Below are 27,335 nucleotides of genomic sequence, written 5' to 3' on the forward strand. Positions count from 1 at the left end.
ATTGGGAGAGAAGTGATGATGTGGAGTGCAGGCTGCACAAGGGAGCATCATAGGACACCAGGTACAGTAGCACAGCACTGCAAAAAAGATTATTATATCAATTATATTTCAGTAAATGGGTGTAAGTGTTTGGCTATAAGTGAGTTGGTGAATATAAAGTGGTGTGTGTGTGTGTGTGTGTGTAGGTATATATATGGCTGTCGGTGTGTTGATGGCAGTTAGCTATATATATATATATATATATATATATATATATATATATACTTATGCCCCTGGACCAACAGTGCACATAATGAGGCTCATGCCACAAGATAGCGCTCCCATTAGTTACAGCTATATTCAGCAGCCAATAGATGCTGTGTATAGCTGTAACCAAAGTGAGCGCTACCTTGCAGCGGGCAGGTAGAGTTGACTCCCCTCCTCCATGGCCTGAATATTGCAAGGAGCATGTAACCCCTGCCATTAAGCGTGTAATCCTTAGCAACAAGCATGTATCCCCTGGTAATGAGGAAGAAATCCCTGGCAATGAGCATATAGGTTAAAAAAATATATAATTATAGTGTTTTGTGTGTGTGTGTGTGTAAACCCCTCATGAAAATCCTGCGTTTGCCACTGATATATAATAATGTAATAGGGTGGCGGGGGTGGGGTGGCTATTGGCCGCCTACAAATGGGGGGGCGCAAAGTATGACCTTGCTCCGGGCACTGTGGCACCCAGCTACACCGCTGATCGGCCATGCAGCTCCTGGCCAGTTCTGCTAACGTTTGGTGCCTTTTTTGCTGAAAATTCGTCTTATTTGCATTGTTATGTGACCAGGACACACAAGGAGCTTCTGATGATATGTGTCATGCCTATATTCTGTGTGCGACTGTGGCTGTACCTGCATACGGAATGCTGTGTTACAGTGATTGCCATGACTATACTATTTCATATGCAGATACAGCCTCACTCACACACAGAATATAGGCATGCTGCATATCATTTTAATCAGCAGAAGCTGCTGATGCCCCTAGGCATTCCAAATGCCCTAGACAATTGCCTAGTTTGCCTATGCCTAAGGCCGGCTCTGATTGTGGGGGCATTTATGTATTTGGAACTCTGTTGCCGTAATTTGAATATTGGAGACAACTGTGCTCCGTAATATAAATTGGTATTATTTTGTGGCCACACCCCTTCCCCATGAAGCCACTCCTCTATATTTTTGGTTTGAGCACGCACCAGCAAAAACATAAATCGGCACCTATGGGTGGCCATCAGTGGAGATGCCATTGATGGTTGCCATCGATAGCAATTCTGCACCCAGCCATCGATCAGTGTTTTACTCGGTCATGTACGTTCTTATTTGTTCAGCTCAATGTTTAAAAAATAAATAAATAGGTACTTGTTTCCTAGAACGGCCACAATCGGGGGTAATCGTGTACCTTAACTTAAGGTACACGATTACCCCCGATTTCCTTTGAAATCAGGTCCATTTTGCCGACAAAGGCAAAATCGGGTCCATCGCGTCGGTCGGGTGCATTAACATGGCACGCGTCGCGACCGACGCGATGCACCCGACTTTGCCATAGGGTTCAATGTTAAAATATTTTTAACATTGTAATCGGGAAAAAAATGGTAAATGGCCCATTTCTCATTGTATATGCCCCCCCATTGTGAACGTCACCCCACGATTGACGCCAACCCGAAGCGTGGCGAGCCCGCGAGGGGCGGCGGTACACGTCCTCCGACCTTTTCATACCCCTAGCCACCGAGCCCAAAGCGAAATTCTCTTTACATTACTCGAATCAGGTGAAATGTAAATAAAACGAACAGATCCTAGTACACTCAAACCATAAATAAATGTTATTTTTTTTTCAATTGAGTCGATGATGATCTTAAAAGATCTTAAAGATCCGGATGCTCTCACTGAGCTCTTTTTAATGACCCGTGTTGCGCATCTCTTCCGGGAAATGACTCAGTCTGGTAACAACAATACTGCAGCGTGGTAGGAGGCGCATGCGCGCTGCCTGCATCGCTATCCTGAGAGCAGTGCAGCTGCCTGGAGACTGGTGACGCGCTGCGCTATCCCGCTGTGATTGGCCGCTGCGGCAGGCTGCTATATATAGGAGCGGGGCGAGGGCTAGAGAAGCAGAGCAGAGCAAGCTGCGGATCTCACACTGACTGTCACGGATTGAGGATGGGGGGCGGCTGGTGCCTGCGTGCTGTGTTCCTGGTGCTGCTGGCAGCGGTGCTGGCTGACAGTGAGTACTGAGCATCTTGTCCCCTCACTTCTCCCTATGTTTATCATGTTCTCAGTGTCCCCCATCCTGTACTTATCACAGTGTCCCCCCCAATGTACTTATCCCAGTGTCGTCCGACCCCCCCCCCCCAATGTACTTATCCCGGTGTCCCCCCCCCCCAATGTACTTATCCCAGTGTCCCCCCCCCCCAATGTACTTATCCCAGTGTCCCCCCCCAGTGTGCTTATCCCAGTGCCCCCCCCCCAATGTACTTATCCCAGTGTCCCCGTCCCCCCAATGTACTTATCCCAGTGTCCCCGTCCCCCCAATGTACTTATCCCAGTGTCCCCCCCCCAATGTACTTATCCCAGTGTCCCCCCCCTAATGTACTTATCCCAGTGTCCCCCCCCCCCAATGTACTTATCCCAGTGACCCCCCCCAATGTACTTATCCCAGTGTCCTCCCCCCCCCATGTACTTATCCCGGTGTCCCCCACGTACTTATCCTGGTGCCCCCCCCCCGACCCCCATGTACTTATCCCAGTGTCCCCCCCCCCAATGTACCTATGCCATTGTCTCCCCCCCCCCCATGTACTTCTCCCAGTGTCCCCCCCCAATGTACTTATCCCAGTGTGTCCCCCCCAATGTACCTATCCCAGTGTGTCCCCCCCAATGTACCTATCCCAGTGTCCCCCCCCACCCTGTACTTATCCCAGTGTCCCCCACCCTGTACTTATCCCAGTGTCCCCCACCCTGTACTTATCCCAGTGTCCCCCACCCTGTACTTATCCCAGTGCCCCTCCCCCCATTTACTTATCCCAGTGCCCCTCCCCCCATTTACTTATCCCAGTGCCCCTCCCCCCATTTACTTATCCCAGTGTCCCGTCCCGTGCCTGTATACATACATCAGTCTCCCCTATATTCCCTAGCACTGAATATCAATTTTTTTACTTTCCGACTCTTAAATCATGATGTAGTTCTGAAGGTGCCCATACACGCATTTGGGCTATATCGCATCGCACAGCAAAAACGCACCATGTATGGGCACCTTTATTGCTCCCAGCACACCCCTGTCTCCAGCCTGTACCCAGCACCCCCCTTTTCCCAGCCCCCCCAGTCCTGCACACAGTATAATGTTCAGCTGATGTAATATCATTTCCCCCTGTTCTTACTTTCACTTTCGGCTGCTGACGCCCTATCGGTCACGAGGCTGATTCTGAGCTTCTTATTCAGGACATTCAGTTTTACAAGGGTTAACCCCTTCCCGACATTTGACGTACATTTACGTCATGGTCGGTAAGCACTTCCCGACACATGGCGTAAATGTACGTCATGGATTTAAACTGTCACCGCGTCTATAGACGCGGTGACAGTTTCAACATGTCTGCTGTCCCTGACAGCAGACATGTCCGTGCATGCCCAGGGGGGGCTGCGATGCCGCCCCCCCCGTCGGCGATCGCTGTGATTGGCTGTTCAGTGTGAACAGCCATTCACAGCGTTTTCCTGTGTCACCGGCGAATAACGTTCGCCGGTGACACGGGATCAGAGGTGATTGGTGCTGTAAAGTACAGCACCAATCACCGCGGGGTGTAAGGGTGACACTGGTGTCACCCCACCTCACCCCGCCCGCCCCCAAAGGCCGTGATTGGTCCGTCGGACCGACGGACCAATCACAGCCAAGGAGGGGGATTTAAACTAACGGTGACTGCACTGCAGACGCCATTCCGGTCTGGAATAGCGTGCAGTGCGGTCACCGTACCCCCCTGCCGCCATACTGACCAGAACCTTGCTCCATACTTGCTCCATACTTACCTGATCGCTGCTTCATCACTGCTTCCTGGATCCTGTTGCTACTTGTGCCTTCCTGTGAAATTGTGCTGCTGCAGTGTACTAGCTAGATAGATAGAGAGATAGAGAGATAGAGAGATAGATAGAGAGATAGAGAGAGATAGAGAGAGAGATAGTGTCAGAGAGTGCTATATTTTGTGCTGCTGCAGTGTGATATAGTTATAGATAGAGAGAGAGAGATAGAGAGAGAGAGATAGATAGAGAGGCCTAGTGACAGAGTGCTATATTTTGTGCTGCTGCAGTGTGATAGTTATAGAGAGATAGAGAGAGATAGAGAGAGAGAGATAGAGAGAGATAGTGACAGATTGTGCTATATATTTTTTATATAACTGACTGCTGCCCCCTCCTTTTGTGCTGATCAGTATAAATTAACTGATCAGCAACTTTTTGGGGGCGCAGGTTTTTTTTTATATATAGATATTAGGGCGGAGTGAAAAAACTGAAATTGAGAAATTCAAAATCGGCTAGTGTGGGAAAGTTGTGACTTGACCTGAATAAGAAACGTGCAAAAGCATTTTGATCTGAGTCAACATCTTCTGTTCTGGCAAGAGGCCTAAAGTTTCACTTTTTAGGTGAAAATAATGAAACCTATGAAGATGCTCCAATCTAGTTATAATTATGTCAGGATGTCTTAGAGTGGTCCATTAATATACTTTAGCATAGTAAAAAACAGTACGAGCTTGTCCTAGTGCAAAGTGACTGACTGGAGGGAGAAAAAAATCCCTAATAATTGACCCATGTTCATGGTCACAATTGTGAATATTGTGTGTTTTCTCCTGAACGTGTTTATAATAGAAGAAGCACAAATACTCTAAATGGAATTTCAGTGACACTGGGTGAAATATAACACTGCATAATGGCCCTTAATCAGACCTGATCGCAGTACAAATTTGTTTTCAAAATGGGCAAAACAAATGCTGCATTGCAGGTGGGGCAGATGTAACGTGCGGAGAGAGTTAAATTTGGGCGGGGTGTGTTGAAACTGAAATCTAAATTGCAGTGTAAAAATAATGCAGCAGGTATTTACCCTGCACAGAAACAAAATAACTCAACACAAATCTAAAGGTGGCCATACATCTACAGATCGATTGTGAGATCTGGCTGGTTGGAACAAATACCTAGTAATATCTGAATGACAGTGTTTGGCAGTTTTCCAGCATTTCAAAGCAAAGTATCAGCATTTCAAAGCATCCATTACCAGTATTTTGTTCCAAACAGACAGATCGGACAATAAATCTGTAGATGTATGGCCACATTAACTCCCTCTGCACATGTTACATCTGCCCCACCTGCAGCTGCATTACAGCATATAATTATGCCAAAGATAAGCCAATATATTAACAGTTAAATACATTAAAGTGCATTATGCTGTAATAAGTATTGCTGATCAATCCTGCCTAGCAGGGCCGTCTTTTTGTATGGGCTTAATGGGCACTTGCCCAGGGGCCCCAGGTGTATAAGCTCTATGTTGATAGCTGAGGATCCCCTTTTTTCCAGGGATATCAGAATTTTGAAAATCGGCCCTGGGGAACTGCAGATATCCAACTTCAAAGCAGCAGTCCACATCCGACCTGTTAATTACAATTTCCAGTCATATTTATCAGGTTCTCTCTGACACTAGCGGCTTGTCTCTATCATGCCCAGAACCAGAGATATCAGCCTTCCAGCAGACAGTCCCTGCTCCAGCTCCAAACGTCTGGTGTACAGTTTTATATTTTTGTCAATGGATTGCTCTGGTTCCTGATCTCTGATCCCCAAGTCCCCAGCACCTCCTGAAAGTTGGGACTCTAGGTTTTTATACTAGGCTAAGAAATCTATTTCCAGATAATGGTGATATCTGCAGTCAAACAAGCTGCCCTTCCACCGGAAAATGACGAATATTAAGCCCACTCCATTATCCAACCGTCCCCTGTGTATAAAACACCCCCTACCTCCCTGGAAGTCATTTACAAGGGACCCTTCATACAGCTCAGTGCCCCCTTCCACACGTTAGTGTTCACCCTCCCACCACCTGTGCAGTAAAGGAGTAATTAGCAGAAGTTACTGCTCCAGATCCTATATGTTGAATGGAAGATAGAGCACCCCCTGCCACCCGTGGGACACCAAAGCTGCTGCTGCTACCACCCCCCACCCCTAGGAGGGGAGAATGAGTAAGGGCCCCAGTGCATTGCTTTGCCCAGGTGCCCACACTGCTGTTAAGACGGCCCTGCTGCCTAGAAATGAACACAGTGATTGGCATATATGTACTGCTGGACACCACTCATAGAATGATTAACCTGTTATTTTTTGAATCAATGTATTTGTTTATTTATTTATTTACAGTTTCTTATATAGCTCAGCAGATTCTGTTACGCTTTACAATAGTAGACCGTGATAAAACAAACTGGGTAATGACAGACAGACTTGGGGGTTAGAGGGCCCTGCTGCAAGCTTACAATTTATTACATCATAATACACTTCAACGTATTTAACAGTTAATATATTGGCTTATCTTTGGCATAATTATATGCTGTAATGCAGCCCAATCATGTTCCCAGTATAGGGGATGCAACACTGTTTTTCTGTCAATAAACAGAAGTGATATGTAAAATGATACATTAGACAGTTCACACTGTTACTTGTAAAACTTATTGTAACAGTTACTGTTTTTCAATAACAGACTGCAACAGTTATTTCTTATTTATATACACAGGATTGTCTATCTTTGTATATGCACTGCAAAGAGAGCAGCATAAATCCAATTTCATATAGTTCAGTGACACTGTCTGAAATATAACACTGCATAGTGGCCCTTAATCAGACCTGATCGCAGTACAAATTTGGGTACTTATGTATTATCTGGGCTCCCATGTTAAATGCACCCCATTTTTTCATACCCCTACTATCCAACTACGCATGGATTTGATTTTATATAGTGTGGCGAGCGCAGCGAGCCACCGTGCCCGAAGCGTGGCGAGCGGACACAGTCTCATAAGAAAAACGGGAGCCCAGATATTACATAAGTACCCAAATTTGTTCTCAAAATGGGCAAAAAAATGATGGACTGCAGGTGGGGCAGATGTAACATGTGCAGAGAGATTTAAGGTGGCCATACATCTACAGATTTATTGTCCGATCTGTCTGGTTGGAACAAAATCCTGGTAAAAGATGAGAGCAAATGACAGTTGACCATTTGCTTTGAAATGCTGAAAAACTGTCATTCAGATATTACCAGCTGTTTGTTCCAACCGGCCCAATCTGACAATCAATCTGTAGATGTATGGCCACCTCTAGATTTGTGTGAGTTATTTTGTTTCTGTGCAAGGTAAATACCGGCTGCATTATTTTTACACTGTAATTTAGATTTCAGTTTCAACACACCCCACCCAAATTTAACTCTCTCAGCACGTTACATCTGCCCCACCTGCAATGCAGCATTTGTTTTGCCCATTTTGAGAACAAATTTGTACTGGGATCAGCTCTGATTAAGGGCTATTATGCAGTGTTATATTTCACACAGTGTCACCGGAATTCCATTTAGAGTATTTGTGCTTCTTCTATTATAAACACGTTCAGGAGAAAACTCACAATATTCACAATTGTGACCATGAAAATGGGTCAATTATTAGGTATTTTTTCTCCCACCAAAGTCATTCACTTTGCACTAGGACAATCTCGTACTCTCTTTTACTATGCTAAAGTATATTAATGAACCACTCTAAGACATCCTGACATAATTTTAACTAGATCGGAGCATCTTCATAGTTTTCGTCATTTTCACCAAAAAAGTGAAACTTCAGGCCTCTTGCCAGAACAGAAGATGTTGACTCAGATCAAAATGCTTTTGCACATTTCTTATTCAAGTCAAGTCACAACTTTTCCACACTAGCCGATTTTGAATTTCTCAATTTCAGTTTTTTCACTCCGCCCTAATAGATATACCTGTCAGTGCTGCTGCTGCAGTGTCATAGAGTGATAGATAGTGAGAGATAGAGAGATAGAGAGAGATAGTGACAGAGAGTGATAGAGAGTGCTAAATTTTGTGTCTGCTGCCCCCGCCTTTTGTGCTGATCACTATATCTGAGGTGATCAGCAACTTTTTTGGGGGTACAGAGGTTTTTTTTTTTTTATATATACCTGTCAGTTGCACCAAAGGTTGTGCACCTGCTGCCCCTCACTGGTAATCAGTGTCGCATCACTGATCACCTTTTTTTTTTGTGTGTGTGCTGTGGGGTCTTTTTTTAATTTTTTTTTTACACACACTGTGATTTTGTGGGTGTCCTGTGGCCGCTGTGCGCTGATCAGTGACGTACATCACTGATCATCTTTTTCGGCACAGGGTTGATCTATTTTTTTTTTTTTTGTATCAAATTCCTGTTGCCTTTGAGCGCTGTTCAGTGACAGACGTTACTGACCAACATCTGTGCTCAATTTTTGGCGCAGGACCTTTTTTTTTTTTTTTAACCCCTTAAATTTTTTTTTTTTAACCCCTTCATTTTTTTTTTTTTTATTGGTATAAAGTATTTTTTTTTTTCTGCACCACATACACACTACACACTACATACCCCCCGGATTGAAATAAAGTTTGTACCCCCCCCTACACTATACACGTGTTGAAACATTTCACTACCAGTAACACAAAAATAAAAATGGCATCCCAAATGTCCTCCCAAATGTCCTCCCAGTCATCCAGGAGAATGTATTCAGTGGAGGAGGCATATGCCATGCTTGCTTCTGACTCTGACACAGCCAGTGATGCAAGCGGGGAATTTGAAGGATTCGCCTTAAGCTCCTCTTCCTCCTCTGGTGATGAGGGACCCCCTCAAAGACGCCCCCGTAGAGCAGCTGAGACCCCCCCCCCAATAATTGATCTCGTATGGACCCCACCACCAGACAATTTTGAGCCCCAGGTTCCTGAGTTTTTGGCCATGCCAGGAATCCAATTTGATTCCACAGGTCTCAGAGAAATTGACTTTTTCAAATTATTTTTCTCTGATGATTTTATAAATTTAATGGTGGACCAAACTAATTTATATGCCCAGCAGTTTATTGCTCAAAACCCCACGTCATCCATTTGCTAGGTGGACCCCTGTAGATGCAGTAGAGATGATGACGTTTTGGGGTCTGGTGTTTCATATGGGCATAGTAAAAAAGCCAGAAATTAGGCAATATTGGAGTACAGATGTTCTGTACAGTACTCCATTTTACCGTATGGCCATGACCCGGACTCGATTTGAGACAATTCTTAAATTTATACATTACACCGATAATGCACAGTGCCCACCCAGAGATGATCCCACCTTTGACCGGCTATTCAAAGTCAGGCCGGTCATTGATCATTTCAGTGCCAAATTTGAAGAGGTGTACATCCCTGAAAAATGTATTTGTATCGACGAGTCCCTTATACATTTTAAAGGAAGGGTTAAATTCCGCCAGTACCTTCCCAGTAAGAGGGCAAGGTATGGCATAAAAATGTATAAACTGTGTGAAAGCACCTCAGGGTACACCCACAGGTTTAGGGTTTATGAAGGGAAGGATTCAAGAATTGAACCGCCAGAATGCCCCCCCTCCCTCGTAGGTGTTAGTGGGAAAATTGTCTGGGATTTAGTGCACCCCTTCCTGGATAAAGGTTATCACCTCTATGTGGATAACTTTTACACCAGCATCCCCCTGTTTAAGGCCCTTGGTTCAAGAGGTACAGCAGCTTGCGGTACTGTGCGCAAGAACCAAAGAGGCCTCCCAAAAACGCACATTGCCCAAGTAATGAGAAGGGGTGAAAGCAGGGGAATATGCAACGAAAATATGTTGTTGGTCAAATATAAGGACAAGAGGGATGTCCTTATACTGACAACAATTCACGGAGACAGTACCACCTCCGTCCCTGTACGAGGTACCAGTACCCACACCTCAAAACCTAATTGTATCCTGGATTACAATAGGTACATGGGCGGAGTGGATCTTTCAGATCAGGTACTGAAGCCGTACAGTGCCCTGCGGAAAACAAAAATCTGGTACAAGAAGGTGGCCGTGTATATCATCCAGATGGCACTGTATAACGCTTACGTGCTATTCCGTTCTACCGGCCAGAGGGGGACATTTATGCACTTTCAAGAGGAAGTCATAAAGGGCCTAATATTTGGGAACCAGCAGGCAGAGGGCCCCAGTACTTCTAGTACTGGCCCCCGTATTGTACCAGGGCAGCATTTTCCTGATGAAATCCCCTCCACTGGAAAAAAGGGCAGGACACAAAAAAGGTGCAAAGTTTGCTATAAAAAGGGAATAAGAAAGCAAACTATTTTCCAGTGTGACACTTGCCCCGACAAACCCGGCCTATGTATAAAGGAGTGTTTTAAAATATACCACACATCTATGGAATATTAGGTTCATAATTTCACCGTGCTTCGGGGGTCTTGCTAATGCCACATAGCACCCACCATTCATTCCACCAGAATCTGAGCCGCAAAATCCAAAAATCACTCCTTCCCTTCTGAGTCCTGCCATGCACCCAACTGGTATTTTTTGGTCACATGTGAGGCATTACCGTACTCGGGAGAAATTGGGGCACAGATTTTGGGGTGCTTTGTCTCCTTCATTCCTTGTGAAAATGAAAAATTTTGAGCCAGAACTGCATTTTTGTGTAAAAAAATGTAATTTTTCATGTTCACTGCCCACTTGTATCAAAATTGGTGAAACCCCTGGGGGTTTGAAATGTACACTATACCCCTAGATGAATTCCCTGAGGGGTGTAGTTTGCAAAATGGGGTCACTTGTGGGGGGGTTCCACTGTATTGGTGCTTTGGGGGTCTTGCTAATGCGACATAGCACCCACCATCATTCCACCAGAATTTGTGCAGCAAAATCCAAATATCACTCCTTCCCTTCTGAGTCCTGCCACTTTTTGGTCACACATGAGGCATTGCCGTACTCGGGAGAAATTGGGGCACAGATTTTGGGGTGCTTTGTCTCCTTCATTCCTTCTGAAAATGAAAAATTTTGAGCCAGAACTGCATTTTTGTGTAAAAAAATGTAATTTTTCATTTTCACTGCCCACTTGTATCAAAATTGGTGAAACCCCTGGGGGTTTGAAATGTACACTATACCCCTAGATGAATTCCCTGAGGGGTGTAGTTTGTAAAATGGGGTGACTTGTGGGGGGGTTCCACTGTATTGGTGCAACATAGCACCCACCATTCATTCCACCAGAATCTGTGCTGCAAAATCCAAAAATCACTCCTTCCCTTCTGAGTCCTGCCATGCACCCAACTGGTATTTTTTGGTCACATGTGAGGCATTGCCGTACTCGGGAGAAATTGGGGCACAGATTTTGGGGTGCTTTTTCTCCTTCATACCTTCTGAAAATGAAAAATTTTTAGCCAGAACTGCATTTTTGTGTAAAAAATGTAATTTTTCTTTTTCACTGCCCACTTGTATCAAAATTGGTGAAACCCCTGGGGGTTTTAAATGTACACTATACCCCTAGATGAATTCCCTGAGGGGTGTAGTTTTCAAAATGGGGTGACTTGTGGGGGGGTTCCACTGTATTGGTGCTTGGGGGGTCTTGCTAATGCGACATAGCACCCACCAAAATTCCACCAGAATCTGAGCCGCAAAATCCAAAAATCACTCCTTCCGTTCTGAGTCCTGCCATGCACCCAACTGGTATTTTTTGGTCACATGTGAGGCATTTCCGTACTCGGGAGAAATTGGGGCACATATTTTGGGGTGCTTTTTCTCCTTCATACCTTCTGAAAATGAAAAATTTTGAGCCAGAACTGCATTTTTGTGTAAAAAAATGTAATTTTTCATTTTCACTGCCCACTTGTATCAAAATTGGTGAAACCCCTGGGGGTTTGAAATGTACACTATACCCCTAGATGAATTCCCTGAGGGGTGTACTTTGCAAAATGGGGTGACTTGTGGGGGGGTTCCACTGTATTGGTGCAACATAGCACCCACCATTCATTCCACCAGAATCTGTGCTGCAAAATCCAAAAATCACTCCTTCCCTTCTGAGTCCTGCCATGCACCCAACTGGTATTTTTTGGTCACATGTGAGGCATTGCCGTACTCGGGAGAAATTGGGGCACAGATTTTGGGGTGCTTTTTCTCCTTCATACCTTCTGAAAATGAAAAATTTTGAGCCAGAACTGCATTTTTGTGTAAAAAATGTAATTTTTCATGTTCACTGCCCACTTGTATCAAAATTGGTGAAACCCCTGGGGGTTTGAAATGTACACTATACCCCTAGATGAATTCCCTGAGGGGTGTAGTTTGCAAAATGGGGTCACTTGTGGGGGGGTTCCACTGTATTGGTGCTTGGGGGGTCTTGCTAATGCAACATAGCACCCACCAAAATTCCACCAGAATCTGAGCTGCAAAATCCAAAAATCACTCCTTCCCTTCTGAGTCCTGCCATGCACCCAACTGGTATTTTTTGGTCACATGTGAGGCATTGCCGTACTCGGGAGAAATTGGGGCACAGATTTTGGGGTGCTTTGTCTCCTTCATACCTTCTGAAAATGAAAAATTTTGAGCCAGAACTGCATTTTTGTGTAAAAAAATGTAATTTTTCATTTTCACTGCCCACTTGTATCAAAATTGGTGAAACCCCTGGGGGTTTGAAATGTACACTATACCCCTAGATGAATTCCCTGAGGGGTGTAGTTTTCAAAATGGGGTGACTTGTGGGGGGGGTTCCACTGTATTGGTGCTTGGGGGGTCTTGCTAATGCGACATAGCACCCACCAAAATTCCACCAGAATCTGAGCTGCAAAATCCAAAAATCACTCCTTCCCTTCTGAGTCCTGCCATGCACCCAACTGGTATTTTTTGGTCACATGTGAGGCATTGCCGTACTCGGGAGAAATTGGGGCACAGATTTTGGGGTGCTTTGTCTCCTTCATACCTTCTGAAAATGACAAATTTGGAGCCAGAACTGCATTTTTGTGTAAAAAATGTAATTTTTCATTTTCACTGCCCACTTGTATCAAAATTGGTGAAACCCCTGGGGGTTTGAAATGTACACTATACCCCTAGATGAATTCCCTGAGGGGTGTAGTTTTCAAAATGGGGTGACTTGTGGGGGGGTTCCACTGTATTGGTGCTTGGGGGTCTTGCTAATGCGACATAGCACCCACCAAAATTCCACCAGAATCTGAGCCGCAAAATCCAAAAATCACTCCTTCCGTTCTGAGTCCTGCCATGCACCCAACTGGTATTTTTTGGTCACATGTAAGGCATTTCCGTACTCGGGAGAAATTGGGGCACATATTTTGGGGTGCTTTTTCTCCTTCATACCTTCTGAAAATGAAAAATTTTGAGCCAGAACTGCATTTTTGTGTAAAAAAATGTAATTTTTCATTTTCACTGCCCACTTGTATCAAAATTGGTGAAACCCCTGGGGGTTTGAAATGTACACTATACCCCTAGATGAATTCCCTGAGGGGTGTACTTTGCAAAATGGGGTGACTTGTGGGGGGGTTCCACTGTATTGGTGCAACATAGCACCCACCATTCATTCCACCAGAATCTGTGCTGCAAAATCCAAAAATCACTCCTTCCCTTCTGAGTCCTGCCATGCACCCAACTGGTATTTTTTGGTCACATGTGAGGCATTGCCGTACTCGGGAGAAATTGGGGCACAGATTTTGGGGTGCTTTTTCTCCTTCATACCTTCTGAAAATGAAAAATTTTGAGCCAGAACTGCATTTTTGTGTAAAAAAATGTAATTTTTCATTTTCACTGCCCACTTGTATCAAAATTGGTGAAACCCCTGGGGGTTTGAAATGTACACTATACCCCTAGATGAATTCCCTGAGGGGTGTAGTTTGCAAAATGGGGTGACTTGTGGGGGGGTTCCACTGTATTGGTGCTTGGGGGGTCTTGCTAAAGCGACATAGCACCCACCAAAATTCCACCAGAATCTGAGCTGCAAAATCCAAAAATCACTCCTTCCCTTCTGAGTCCTGCCATGCACCCAACTGGTATTTTTTGGTCACATGTGAGGCATTGCCGTACTCGGGAGAAATTGGGGCACAGATTTTGGGGTGCTTTGTCTCCTTCATACCTTCTGAAAATGACAAATTTGGAGCCAGAACTGCATTTTTGTGTAAAAAAAATAATTTTTCATTTTCACTGCCCAGTTGTACCACAATTGGTGAAACCCCTGGGGGTTTGAAATGTACACTATACCACTAGATGAATTCCCTGAGGGGTGTAGTTTGCAAAATGGGGTCACTTGTGGGGGGGTTCCTAACTTTTAGCATCTTATGGTGCCTTGAAACCTACATGGTGCCTAAAAAATAATCTCATAAAAAGGAGGCTCCAAAATCAAGTAGGTGCTCCTTCTATTATGAAGCCTGTGGTTTGGTCACCGTGCACACTAGGGCCACATATAGGATATTTATGTAAACAAAAGAATTGGGGGAATCAATTTTTAGTCACATTTCTCTAGTAAAATGTACTGTGTTCCTTATAAAAATGTATTAAAATTGCAAATCTGCAAAAAAAAAGAAATTTTGAAATTTCACCTACACTTTGTTTTAATTCCTGTGAAACACCTAAAGGGTTAACAAACTTCCAAAATGCTGTTTTGAATACTGTGAGGGGTGCAGTTTTTGAAATGGCATCATTTATGGGGGTGTCTCACATACAAGTCCCTCAAAGTCACATCAGAACTGAACTGGTCCCTAAAAAAATCAGTGTTTGAAATTTTCTTGAAAATTTGAGAATTTGCTATTCATATTGTAAGCCTCCTAGTGTCCCAAAAAATTAAAAGGAAGTTGAAATAATGATGTCAACATATAGTAGACATATGGTCTATGTTAGTTATTCACTATTTTGAGTGGTAAGATTATTTGTCTCACAAGCAGAAAATTTAACATTTTGCAAATCGCTAAATTTTCCATTTTTTCACGATATTTTGGTATTTTTCACAAAAAAACACAGACTGTATCGACCCAAATTTACCACTAATTTGAAGTACAATGTGTCACGAAAAAACAATCTCAAAACCACTGGGATAAGTAAAAGCAAAAAAAAGTTATTCCCACTTAAGTGAGACATGTCAGATTTGAAAAAAAGGGCTCTGTCAGGAACGCAAAAACTGGCTCTGTCAGGAAGGGGTTAATGTGTCTTGGGCAACAAATCGGACACCTGAAATCAACAGAGGGGGGTCCCTCGCATATGACCCACATGTATTTTACCTTGCCCAACGCTGGTTTGGGCATGAAGTATGCTGGCAAAGTGGGCACATACACCATATTATGATTTACTATTTTGGAATAAGTAGCTGCAGTTTTGCCAGCGTACTTCATGCCCAAACCTGCGTTGGACAAGGCAACATAAAAGTGACCCCCCCCCCTGTTGATTTCAAGTGTCAAAATTGTTGCCCAAGACCCATTAACCTTTGTAAAACTGAACGTCCTGAATAAGAAGCTAACATCCCCCTCGTTCATCACGTAGGAGTGCACTGTAGATCTACCGGATCCAGGGCCGGCCAGGCCCAATTTGTTTATGTTGGGTAAACGAGCGTAGGGTGAGAGAATCAGAAAGAAAGATTTGGTAAGAAATCTCCAGTTTTCTTAAAGCGGCAATCATTTACACTGCACAACCCAGTGTGATTTTGCACTGTAAATAATTGCCGCTTTTTAAAAAAAAAAAACCTGGAGAAATCTCTCACTGTCTGATTCTTTCACACATAGATTTGGCACTCCTCACTAGGGACTTTGTGGGTGGAGCTACAATGTGGGTGGAGTATCAATTGATATGTAAAAATAGGGACAGTGCGCACTGGAGGCGTGCAACAAATATCTAGGGCGTAGCCACATAATAGTACCAATTCACATTACTCCATACAGTATTGCCCCTTGGACTCACTGCGCCAGGCAGAGCCCCTTGGACTCCCTGCGCCATTACACATTGTGCCTCACACTGTGATGCCTGTTGCACATTGTGCCGCTTACCTACATGCTCATTGCTAGGGGCTTCAGGCATGTGAGCCAATTGGAGCTTGCGGTCTAGCAGCCAATCAGGAGCGGCAGTAGTGGAAAAGGACATGCTGTGCTGATGCATAATATTAAGCTCCGCTATCTAGTACCCCTTTTCCACTAGCAGAAATGACCCGGTAATCTCCGCGGGGTCGCGCATCTACCCGGGTTTTTCTGCTAGTGGAAATGCTCCCTGTCAAATAACCCGGTTTGGATTCCCCGGCAATCCTACCCAGGTAATTATCAGGGTAGCACCCGGTTTGCACCTGGGTTCAGGGTTAGTGGAAACGCTTCCAACCCTGTATATTTGAAAAACAGAGATGATTGGAGCTTCTGGGGTATGTTTATGTGCACTTTTTACATGTCTAAGTACACAAATGGCTCAGGTGTACGGCAAACAACAGTTTCCACAATAGTTGTACGTGTCGTGTGTGAAGACACTTTTGAAAAGGTTTGTTATTGAATATTTGGGACTAAAATAAAAGCACAAACTTTTTAAAGTAAATATTTTTAGTCTCTTTTTTTTTTAATCAGAAAATGTTTTCTTTAATGGTGGCCCTTTTGGATAATGGTGGCCCTGTTTGTTACATCTCCCTTGGTAAAGCCTTTTAAAAAGGCCTTTTCTTATGTAATCTATAGGAAAAAAAACTGGTCTTACCCGGGTTAAGTGTAAACGGGGCTAATGCAACAATTTACCGGGTAGCACTGTAGTGAAAATGTGTCTTAAACCCAGGTCCAACCGGGTATCGATCCGGGTACAAATTACCGGGTCTGACATAGGTTGCTAGTGGAAAAGGGGAATAACAATACAACTAGCCCACCAACCGCATCTATGTAACCTTGTATATTTTCTGGTGGGTCCGTAAGTTTGAACTTGTTGTGCAGCTGGGGAACGATCACTGCTGAATCACCTGCACTCAGGATATGAGGGATGTGTCAGTGAGGACAGGGCCGCATGTGACAGGGGCAGTGACATGATGTGAGGAGGGGAATGGGGGCAGCAGGAAGCCACAGACTGACAGTTATATAGTGGGAGGAGCAGGGTCCCCAGCAGCACAGAGTATATCAGGAGATGAGTGATGTGTCAGTGAGGACAGAGCTGCATGTGACAGGGGCAGTGACATGATGTGAGGAGGGGAATGGAGGCAACAGGAAGACACAGACTGACAGTTATATAGTGGGAGAAGCAGGGTCCCCAGCAGCACAGAGTATATCAGGAGATGAGTGATGTGTCAGTGAGGACAGGGCTGCATGTGACAGGGGCGATGACATGATGTGAGGAGGGGAATGGAGGCAGCAGGAAGCCACAGACTGAGAGTTATATAGTGGGAGGAGCAGGGTCCCCAGCAGCACAGAGTATATCAGGAGATGAGTGATGTGTCAGTGAGGACAGGGCTGCATGTGACAGGGGCAGTGACATAATGTGAGGAGGGGAATGGAGGCAGCAGGAAGCCACAGACTGAGAGTTATATAGTGGGAGGAGCAGGGTCCCCAGCAGCACAGAGTATATCAGGAGATGAGTGATGTGTCAGTGAGGACAGGGCTGCATGTGACAGGGGCGATGACATGATGTGAGGAGGGGAATGGAGGCAGCAGGAAGCCACAGACTGAGAGTTATATAGTGGGATGAGCAGGGTCCCCAGCAGCACAGAGTATATCAGGAGATGAGTGATGTGTCAGTGAGGACAGGGCTGCATGTGACAGGGGCAGTGACATAATGTGAGGAGGGGAATGGAGGCAGCAGGAAGCCACAGACTGAGAGTTATATAGTGGGAGGAGCAGGGTCCCCAGCAGCACAGAGTATATCAGGAGATGAGTGATGTGTCAGTGAGGACAGGGCTGCATGTGACAGGGGCGATGACATGATGTGAGGAGGGGAATGGAGGCAGCAGGAAGCCACAGACTGAGAGCAGGGTCCCCAGCAGCACATATCGGGGAAACAAGGCTTCTGATAAAGACAGATTGTGTTGCCAAATCACCCGCATGCAATGATTTCCATAAATCCTTCTTGTCTTCCCCAGAGTCGCCGACAGTGTACGTCTACACTCGCAATCCTCTAGAAATTGGAGTGCAGAACCAGCTGATCTGCTATGTAGACACATTCCATCCACCGCGTATTTTCATCGGTTTGATGAAGGACAAAGTGAAGTATGACAAGTGCAATGAAAGTGACCTCTCCTTCCAGAAGGACTGGACCTACCATAAATCCGTGTATGTCAACTTCACTCCTGAAACTGGGGCGACGTATGAATGTGAGGTGAACCACAATGAGAAGGGGCCGAAGATATATCAGCTTGGTGAGTGGCATCAAGGAAGATGGAGTAATCGCCGTTTGTCATCTCATGTGATGGGCGTTATGCTGCAAAAGGGGGGGGGAGCGGTGGTTCACGTTCTTCTTGCTTGTGGTCTTCATATCAGTGGACTGAACCAATGCAGTAAATTCTCACACACCCAACAGAGAGAGATAGGAATGGCAGGAGGGTGAGCCAGATCAGAGAGGTGCTAAATCTGCCTAGCATCAACTATAACTCCACAACTCCTCCCCTAGCAATCCTAATGGGCAGGAAAAAAATCACAACTAACATTCTCAATCTTGAAGGGGAAACAACCCCAACGCATTAAAGAGAAACACAGAAATGTGTAATAGGAATAATAAGCCATAAAAAGAAACCGGTTTTATTGAAAGATTTTAAGTAAGTCCAATCAAAACCTAATAACTATGTTGAAAGCATTAAAACGTGGTTGATCGAGGTTTCTAATGAGTGTTTCTTGTTGTTAATATAATAAGCCAATAAAGCAAAAAAGTGCGTTTGTTTTAGTAAATGTTTCAGAACTGCGCCAGTGACTATTTGTATGACGCGCGTTTCGCCATCTCCTGTACCTGATTCGGTGCGAACGCCTTTATCTGTGTTCCGTATACTAATAGTGTAACCCCCTGAGGAATGTACATGTGCCCCTACCACCTGCTAAAACACAGCTTTAGGACTCCGAGGGGGTTATTCAGGCCTGATGTGATCAGGTAATTGCTGCAGATCCCATCACAACCTCCCAGTCGAATGATTTTCCCAGTCTCTGCGTAACCCAGAACCTAATCTTACTGGGTGATCGGAAGTGGCTGATAGGATTTGATGAGAGCAGATTGGTTGTTATGGGCAACTCCCATCTTAGTTAAATTTACCCCATAGACATGCTCAATGTTGACATTCTGAACATGACAACATTATAATGTCGACACTGCTTGTCGGCATATTTATTTATTAACAGCTTCTTATATAGCGCAGCATATTCTGTTGCACTTTACAAAGGAGACCGTGATACAACAAACTGGGTATTTACAGACAGTCAGAGGTAGGAGGGCCCTGCTCGCAAGCTTACAATCTAGGTCAACGCTAATGAACCTTTAGCTGTTGCTGTCTGTAATATATCAGACCGTTAACGATATCCATTTATGGGGAACGGAACAGTCCAGCGCCAAAATTCAGGAAAGTAACAGCTCAAAAATGTTGTTACAACTTTTTGTTTTATACCCTCTATAAAGAAATGTCACTGTTCTCTACACCTAAATTAAAGTATGAGACCCCAACAGTTTTTGCAAATTGTAACTTGTTCTTTTTCCCAGCTGGCTCAACCCCAACCCTTCCCTGGAAATCTGTTTTTAATTGTTTCGGTCTCTGACCTTGAAGCGCTGACATCCTTAAACCCTGTCACGCGGTGCGCCAAATTTATTACCAGTTATTTTATGCAGCGCACACATAATCCGTAGCGCTGTACAGAGAATATTTGACCACTCCCATCAGTTCATGCACCATTATGTGATGACTGGGGGGGGGGGGTTGCTACAAAATAAGTAGGGGGCTAGAGTTGTGTACGACTAAATTTGTCTTTTATGTCTTGGCTCTTTCAGAGTCTCTGCAGTGAGGAGCCGGGGACGGTAAGTGTTACATTCCCTCCATTCATTATAGATGGTCTTTGCTAGTGCAGTGGGGAGGTAAGTCCCAGTATTAGAGGGGCAAGATATAGGATCCCATAGAGCAGGGGTGGGGAACCTCCGGCCCGCCCGCCTGCCTATATTACAGCCGCCCGCCTATATTAAAGAAGTATCATCCGCCCGGCCGCCTATATTTCATACCAGCCGCCGGGGATGGCTGCTGCTGCTGCCGCCGGGGAGATGTGCATAAGACGCGCCCGCCAATCACTGCCGGCGCATCCCCTCCACAGCCACTGTGATTGGCGGGCGCGTCTTCTACACATCTCCCCGGCGGCAGCAGCAGCAGCCATCCCCGGCGCCTGGTATGTAATATAGGAGGGAGGGCGGGCGGATGATAATACATCAGTAATATAGGGGCGGGAGGCTGATAATACATCAGTTATATGGGTGGGCAGGCGGGCAGCTGATTAATCGGTAATATAGCCGGGCGGGTGGCGGGGAAGATGTGCGCCCGCCAATGCTGCTTCTCTCACCCTCCCTTCCCCAGTGACTGACACATCCAGGGGTTGTCATTTACCCCTGGATTCACCCCCAAACAGGTTAATGTGATTATATCTGATTCTCATAATCAGACATAATCACATTAACCTGTTTGGGGGTGACACCCCCCCCCCCCCTTCCTCCACATTGTCACTTTTTATGGTGTCTCTGCCCACATGTATATGCCACTGCCCGTGTGTATAATGCCCACATGTATATGCCGTTGCCTGTGTGTATAATGCCCACATGTATATGCCGCAGCCCTGTGTATAATGCCCACATGTATATGCCGCTGCCAGTGTGTATAAGCCCACATGTATATGTCGCTGCCCGTGTGTATAATGCCCACATATATATGCCACTGCCCGTGTGTATAATGCCCACATGTATATGCCGCTGCCCTGTGTATTATGCCCACATGTATATACCGCTGCCCGTGTGTATAATGCCCACATGTATATGCCGGTGCCCTGTGTATAATGCCCACATGTATATGCCGGTGCCAGTGTGTATAATGCCCACATGTATATGCCGCTGCCCTTGTGTATTGTGTATTATGCCCACATGTATATGCCGCTGCCAGTGTGTATAATGCCCACATGTATATGCCGCTGCCCTTGTGTATTATGCCCACATGTATATGCCGCTGCCCTTGTGTATTATGCCCACGTGTATATGCCGGTGCCCTGTGTATAATGCCCACATGTATATGCCGGTGCCCTGTGTATAATGCCCACATGTATATGCCGCTGCCAGTGTGTATAATGCCCACATGTATATGCCGCTGCCCTGTGTATAATGCCCACATGTATATGCCGCTGCCCTGTGTATAATGCCCACATGTATATGCCGCTGCCCTGTGTATAATGCCCACATGTATATGCCGCTGCCAGTGTGTATAAGCCCACATGTATATGCCGCTGCCCTGTGTATAATGCCCACATGTATATGCCGGTGTCCTGTGTATAATGCCCACAAGTATATGCCGCTGCCAGTGTGTATAAGCCCACATGTATATGCCGCTGCCCTGTGTATAATGCCCACATGTATATGCCGCTGCCAGTGTGTATAAGCCCACATGTATATGCCGCTGTCCTGTGTATAATGCCCACATGTATATGCCGCTGCCCTGTGTATAATGCCCACATGTATATGCCGCTGCCAGTGTGTATAAGCCCACATGTATATGCCGCTGTCCTGTGTATAATGCCCACGCGTAAATGCCGATAATTGATCATTTTTATATGGCCCCCGAAGGGTTTTCAAATTTTCCAAATGGCCCTCGGTAGAAAAAAGGTTCCCCACCCCTGCCATAGAGTGACAATATAAATATTATATCATGGCCAGGGTGCCACCTAGTGGTGAGCAGCAGAAGTGTCTCAATGCAAAAGATTTTTACACCGCTGTAGTTTGTTTGAACAGTTCCCATAAAGACCTTGGCTGACTGTCTGCCCTAATTGGTCAATCTGCTTCCATGCATTTAGTTTAATTCCGAAATCGGCAATACACATGGTGGTCACTCCGGACAGTGGTCCTAGTTATGTATTAATGATAAGATGGAAGTGCTATTATCCAGTGATGGTGTATTACTCATTCTAGCACCTAGTCAGTGAGGGGGGCATATATTAATTTTGGAGGGCAAAAGTTTAGATGTGATTTATTGCTACAACTACTGTAGTTGGTGCGAGGCAGAACGTATAACATTTGGAATATGCCCCGTTCACTGATTAGGTGCTGGGGTGAACACTAGGGATTGCTAAGCAGCTGCTGGTGGTGAAGGCCGCTGTGCGATGGGGTCCATGGATGATCTGCCGCAGGAATAATGCGAAACAAACTTGGGCTCAGGGCTTATTCCTTTCACTGTTTGATAACTAGGGGATAAAGTTACTAAGACGGGAGTTCTGCTGAATATCAGATTCTACTTATTATTTATTTAGCATCTTTTAGAAGATAAGAAATAGAATGTGTAATCGCTTCGTTTACACAGGACACAATGCAAGGTGTCAACAGTTCTGAATGCAGGGGCATTGGGAGGAGGGGCCAGACAGAAAGTGATGTCACTCATTGGGAGGAGGGCACACAGACAGAAGGCGATGTCACTCATTGGGAGGAGGGGATGCAGACAGAAGGTGATGTCACTCATTGGGAGAAGGGGACAGACAGAAGGTGATGTCACTCATTGGGAGGAGGGGACAGACAGACAGAGAGTGATGTCACTCATTGGGAGGAGGGGATGCAGACAGAAGGTGATGTCACTCATTGGGAGGAGGGGATGCAGACAGAAGATGATGTCACTCATTGGGAGGAGGGGACGCAGGCAGAAGGTGAAGTCACTCATTGGGAGGAGGGGACGCAGGCAGAAGGTGATGTCACTCATTGGGAGGAGGTGATGCAGACAGAAGGTGATGTCACTCATTGGGAGGAGGTGATGCAGACAGAAGGTGATGTCACTCATTGGGAGGAGGGGACGCAGACATAGAGGGGGAAATTTACTAAGAATACGAATGCAAAAAGTTGCGTTCGTATTCTTAATATGACTGCATACATAGTATGCCAAGTCGTGTTCTGGAGGGGGATTTACAAAGCAGTCAAATACGACTGCTTTGTAACCCTCCGATGTCGTATTAACGGCCGTATATACGGCCGCTAATACAAATTAGTGTAAGCAGTCTGCACGGATCAGTCAGATCCGTGCAGGCTGCAAGGTGTTAAAAAAATTGTAAATGAAATAAATTTAAAATAAAAAAACGGCGTGGGGTCCCCCTACAGCCGTAACCAGCACCAGACTGAAAGAGCCGGGGCCGGTAATTAAAAATCAGGGAACCCGGCAAATAGGGGTTCCCCGATTTTTTTTTTTTTTTTTTTTAACAACCAGCTCCAGGTCCGAGGCTGGTTCCCAAAATACGGGGGACAAAATGACTAGGGGTCCCCCGTATTTTAAGAACCAGCCCCAGGCCAAACCAGCCAGCAGGGTAATGTCACAGCCGGGGGACACTTATTATAGAAGGTCCCGTGGCCAAAACATCACCCTACTGACCAGTCAGCCTGGCCTGGGGGAGTGGGGACCCCCCCCCCCCCAATAAAAGGGTCCCCCCCCTCTCCAGGACTTACCTGACCAGGCTGAAGCCTGGTGCTGTCCCCGGTGGCCCTCTGCGGGGGCCTCCGGTCTGATAAAATGGTGTAAAAAAAAAAAAAAACTATTGAAACTGTGGATCTATGAGTCCCAGCAAGCCTACCCCGCAAGCTGGGACTTAGAGAACCACAAGGTCCAGCCTGCGGGGCATTAAAGGGCCCGCTGGGACTTGTAGTTCCACAGTAAAAAAAATAGTGAAATAAATACACACGGTCACACAATAAAAATAAAACTTTAATACATCCAAAGCCCATACATAATGATACTTACCTATCTTGAGCCCGTAGGTAGGTCCCAGGGTCTTGATCCGGTGCCTTGTCCTGGATCCATGTCGGCATTCTTCTCCATGTGGATGTCCATGTCGGCGTCGTCCGGTCCGGGTCCGAAGAAATCCATGGGGGACCTGTGGAAGGAAATCCTACTCACCCAGGACCTCCATGGATCTGAAGTCTTGATCCGACGTAGTCCTGGACTTCTTCAAGCTGCCGGCGATTCCTGGAGCTCCCCGCGTCGGACTGAGAGGCGCAGAGATCCTTCATCCTCCGAGCCTCTCATCAGAATGATTCTATTGGCCGCTAGGCGGCCAATCAGGAGCTGAGAAAATTGGCTCCTGATTGGCCGCCTAGCGGCCAATAGAATCATTCTGATGAGAGGCGCGGAGGATGAAGGATCTCTGCGCCTCTCAGTCCGACGCGGGGAGCTCCAGGAATCGCCGGCAGCTTGAAGAAGACCAGGACTACGGCGGATCAAGACTTCAGATCTTCCATGGCGGTCCTGGGTGAGTAGGATTTCCTTCCACAGGTCCCCCATGGATTTCTTCGGACGCCGACATGGAGAAGAATGCCGACATGGATCCGGGACCAGGACAAGGCACCGGATCAAGACCCTGGGACCTACCTACGGGCTCAAGATAGGTAAGTATCAGTATGTATGGGCTTTGGATGTATTAAAGTTTTATTTTTATTGTGTGACCGTGTGTATTTATTTCACTATTTTTTTTACTGTGGAACTACAAGTGCCAGCGGGCCCTTTAATGCCCAGCAGGCTGGGACTTGTGGTTCTCTAAGTCCCAGCTTGCGGGGAGGCTTGCTGGGACTCATAGTTCCACAGTTTTAAACAATAGTTTCTTTTTTTTTTTTTTTCACCATTTTATCAGCCCGGTGGCCACCGCACAGGGCCACCGGGGACAGCACCAGGCTTCAGCCTGGTCAGGTAAGTCCCGGAGGGGGAGACCCCTTTATTGGGGGGGGGGGTCCCCAGGGCCCCTGGCCAGGCTGACTGGTCAGTAGGGTGATGTTTTGGCCGCGGGACCTTATATAATAAGTGTCCCCGGGCTGGGACATTACCCTGCTGGCTGGTTTGGCCTGGGGCTGGTTCTTAAAATATGGGGGACCCCTAGTCATTTTTGTCCCCCGTATTTTGGGAACCAGCCCCGGACCAGGAGCCTGGGACTGGTTGTTAAAAATCAGGGAACCCCTATTTACCGGGTTCCCTGATTTTTAATTACCGGCTCTTTCAGCCTGGTGCTGGTTACAGCTGTGGGGGGGACCCCATGCCGTTTTTTTTTTATTATTTATTTTACCATTTTTTTACACTGAAGCCTGCACGTATCTGACTGATCCGTGCAGACTAAAGCCAAATACGACAGGAAAATAAGGTGTATTTTCCTGCCGTATTTTCGTGGCTGTTTCACGCCAATGAGCAGCCGTATTATCCATACGGCTGCTTAGTAAATCAGTAACCACCATTCTTTTGAAGGGTGATTCCTGTCGTATTCTATCGATGGTGTAGACCAGGCATTCCCAACCACGGTCCTCAAGGCACACCAACAGTACAGGTTTTGTAGATATCCAGGCTTGAGCACAGGTGACTTAATTAGTATCTGAGGGATTCTGATTAAACCATCTGTGCTGAAGCCTGGCTATCACTAAAACCTGCACTGTTGGTGTGCCTTGAGGACCGTGGTTGGGAATGACTGGTGTAGACATTCGTATTTGTAAATACATATACCAATGTCCCATCATTAAGAATACGGAAATACGTTTTTTTGGCATAGTAAATGCCAAAAATACGTATACACCAAAAAAAAATTTATTTTCGTATGAAAATACGATTTTTTTCCACACATTTTTTTAGTAAATTTCCCCCAGAGGGTGATGTCACTCATTGGGAGGAGTGATGTAGACAGATCTATATGCAGGGGCGGGTGATGTCACTCATTGTGAGTAGGTGACGCAGACCGAGGGTGATGTCACTTATTGGGAGGAGTGATGTAGACAGATCTATATGCAGGCGCGGGTGATGTCACTCATTGTGAGTAGGTGACGCAGACAGAGGGTGATGTCACTTATTGGGAGGAGTGATGTAGACAGATCTATATGCAGGGGCGGGTGATGTCACACATTGGGAGGAGGTGATGCAGACAGATCTATATGCAGGGGCGGGTGATGTCACTCATTGTGAGTAGGTGACGCAGACAGAGGGTGATGTCACTTATTGGGAGGAGTGATGTAGACAGATCTATATGCAGGGGTTGGTGATGTCACACATTGGGAAGAGGTGATGCAGACAGATCTATATGCAGGGGCGGTAGGAGGGGGTGATGCAGACAGATCTATATGCAGGGGCGGGTGATGTCACACATTGGGAGTAGGTGGAACACAAGCAGGGCATAATAGTTGGGTGCATTTAAAACCAAAACAGGTTAGAATGTTCTGATGCTTTTTTCTTCTTCACCTTGTAGCCGATGATCAGGTTGTGAGAATTCCTACGAATAATCTACCGGAGACAACTTCCCAAATTGTGTCCCCTGTGGCTGACCGTAATCTACATCCACACCCTCCTCACCCAAGTATTAAGTGGTTACTAATGAGTTTCCTTCCTGGATATCTTCCTCTGTTCTTGCCTGGAGAATTTGATAATTCATATGTCCAGTGTGGCCTCGAGAACCGTTCTCACCGTCTTCAACACAGTTCCGCCTTATTACTTCTGCTGATTGATGTGTAATTGTTACCCCAACCTTACCTGTGTTCTAGAATCATGTACACTTCCTGTGCCAACCTGTGTTCTAGAATCATGTACACTTCCTGCACCAACCTGTGTTTATGTGTAACTATGGCAGACCTACAACCATTTATAACATCTGTAACATTCGCACCCATGTATACAAAGGCTGGGATTATGTCGGCAGATTTAATTACCCAGTCAGGCCTCCAAATCCAGTCTGTTCATACAGGTCCAGAACACTGGGTGTAATCACAGCTAATGCAACATTAAAGGATAATTGCTTTTTGTATTTAGGAAATATTCTCTGGCGCTTCTAGACGTATTTACTAGGGGGCTTGTGCTTCTTTATAATATGGGCGGGCGGGGGAGGGGGCGAATCACTGAGTCTTTTCCTCACATATGCTTAGCACTAAGTAAAGGTTTGTCAATAAAACGTTTTCCCAAACGACAGGTGGGCGTCTGGTTTTGTGTAGTTACATTACTGTAGTTTTGCGTTCAGCTCCCAAGTGATGTTGCAGTGGATTCTCCCTGAGGCCCCCGCGGACAGCCAGAACTGCAAATATGTGCGTTTTCAAGCAGAAATGGCCAGGACTATTTCATCCACTCTGGTCAGATCATGGGGGTTATTCTGGTTGACACTCAGCCGTAACTCCACCTGCGCACGTGATTGGGCCTTGTGTTATGAGATGGGCACT

General features: G+C 45.8%; 1 protein-coding gene across 1 annotated transcript; it reads left to right on the top strand.

Annotated features, from left to right (window-relative positions):
• The first annotated feature begins 2,083 nt into the window (after positions 1 to 2,083).
• LOC146019811 (beta-2-microglobulin-like) lies at positions 2,084 to 27,088 on the top strand. The gene is made up of 4 exons (XM_083152381.1): positions 2,084 to 2,241; positions 18,055 to 18,330; positions 19,938 to 19,964; positions 26,378 to 27,088. The coding sequence occupies exons 1-3, from the start codon at positions 2,178 to 2,180 to the stop codon at positions 19,949 to 19,951; spliced, it is 354 nt and encodes a 117-aa protein (XP_083008507.1). The 5' UTR covers positions 2,084 to 2,177; the 3' UTR covers positions 19,952 to 19,964; positions 26,378 to 27,088.
• The last annotated feature ends 247 nt before the right edge of the window (positions 27,089 to 27,335 follow it).

This window comes from Crinia signifera, chromosome 7, assembly GCF_055691185.1.
Source record: "Crinia signifera chromosome 7, ASM5569118v1, whole genome shotgun sequence".
NCBI classification, from domain to species: Eukaryota; Metazoa; Chordata; class Amphibia; order Anura; family Myobatrachidae; genus Crinia; species Crinia signifera.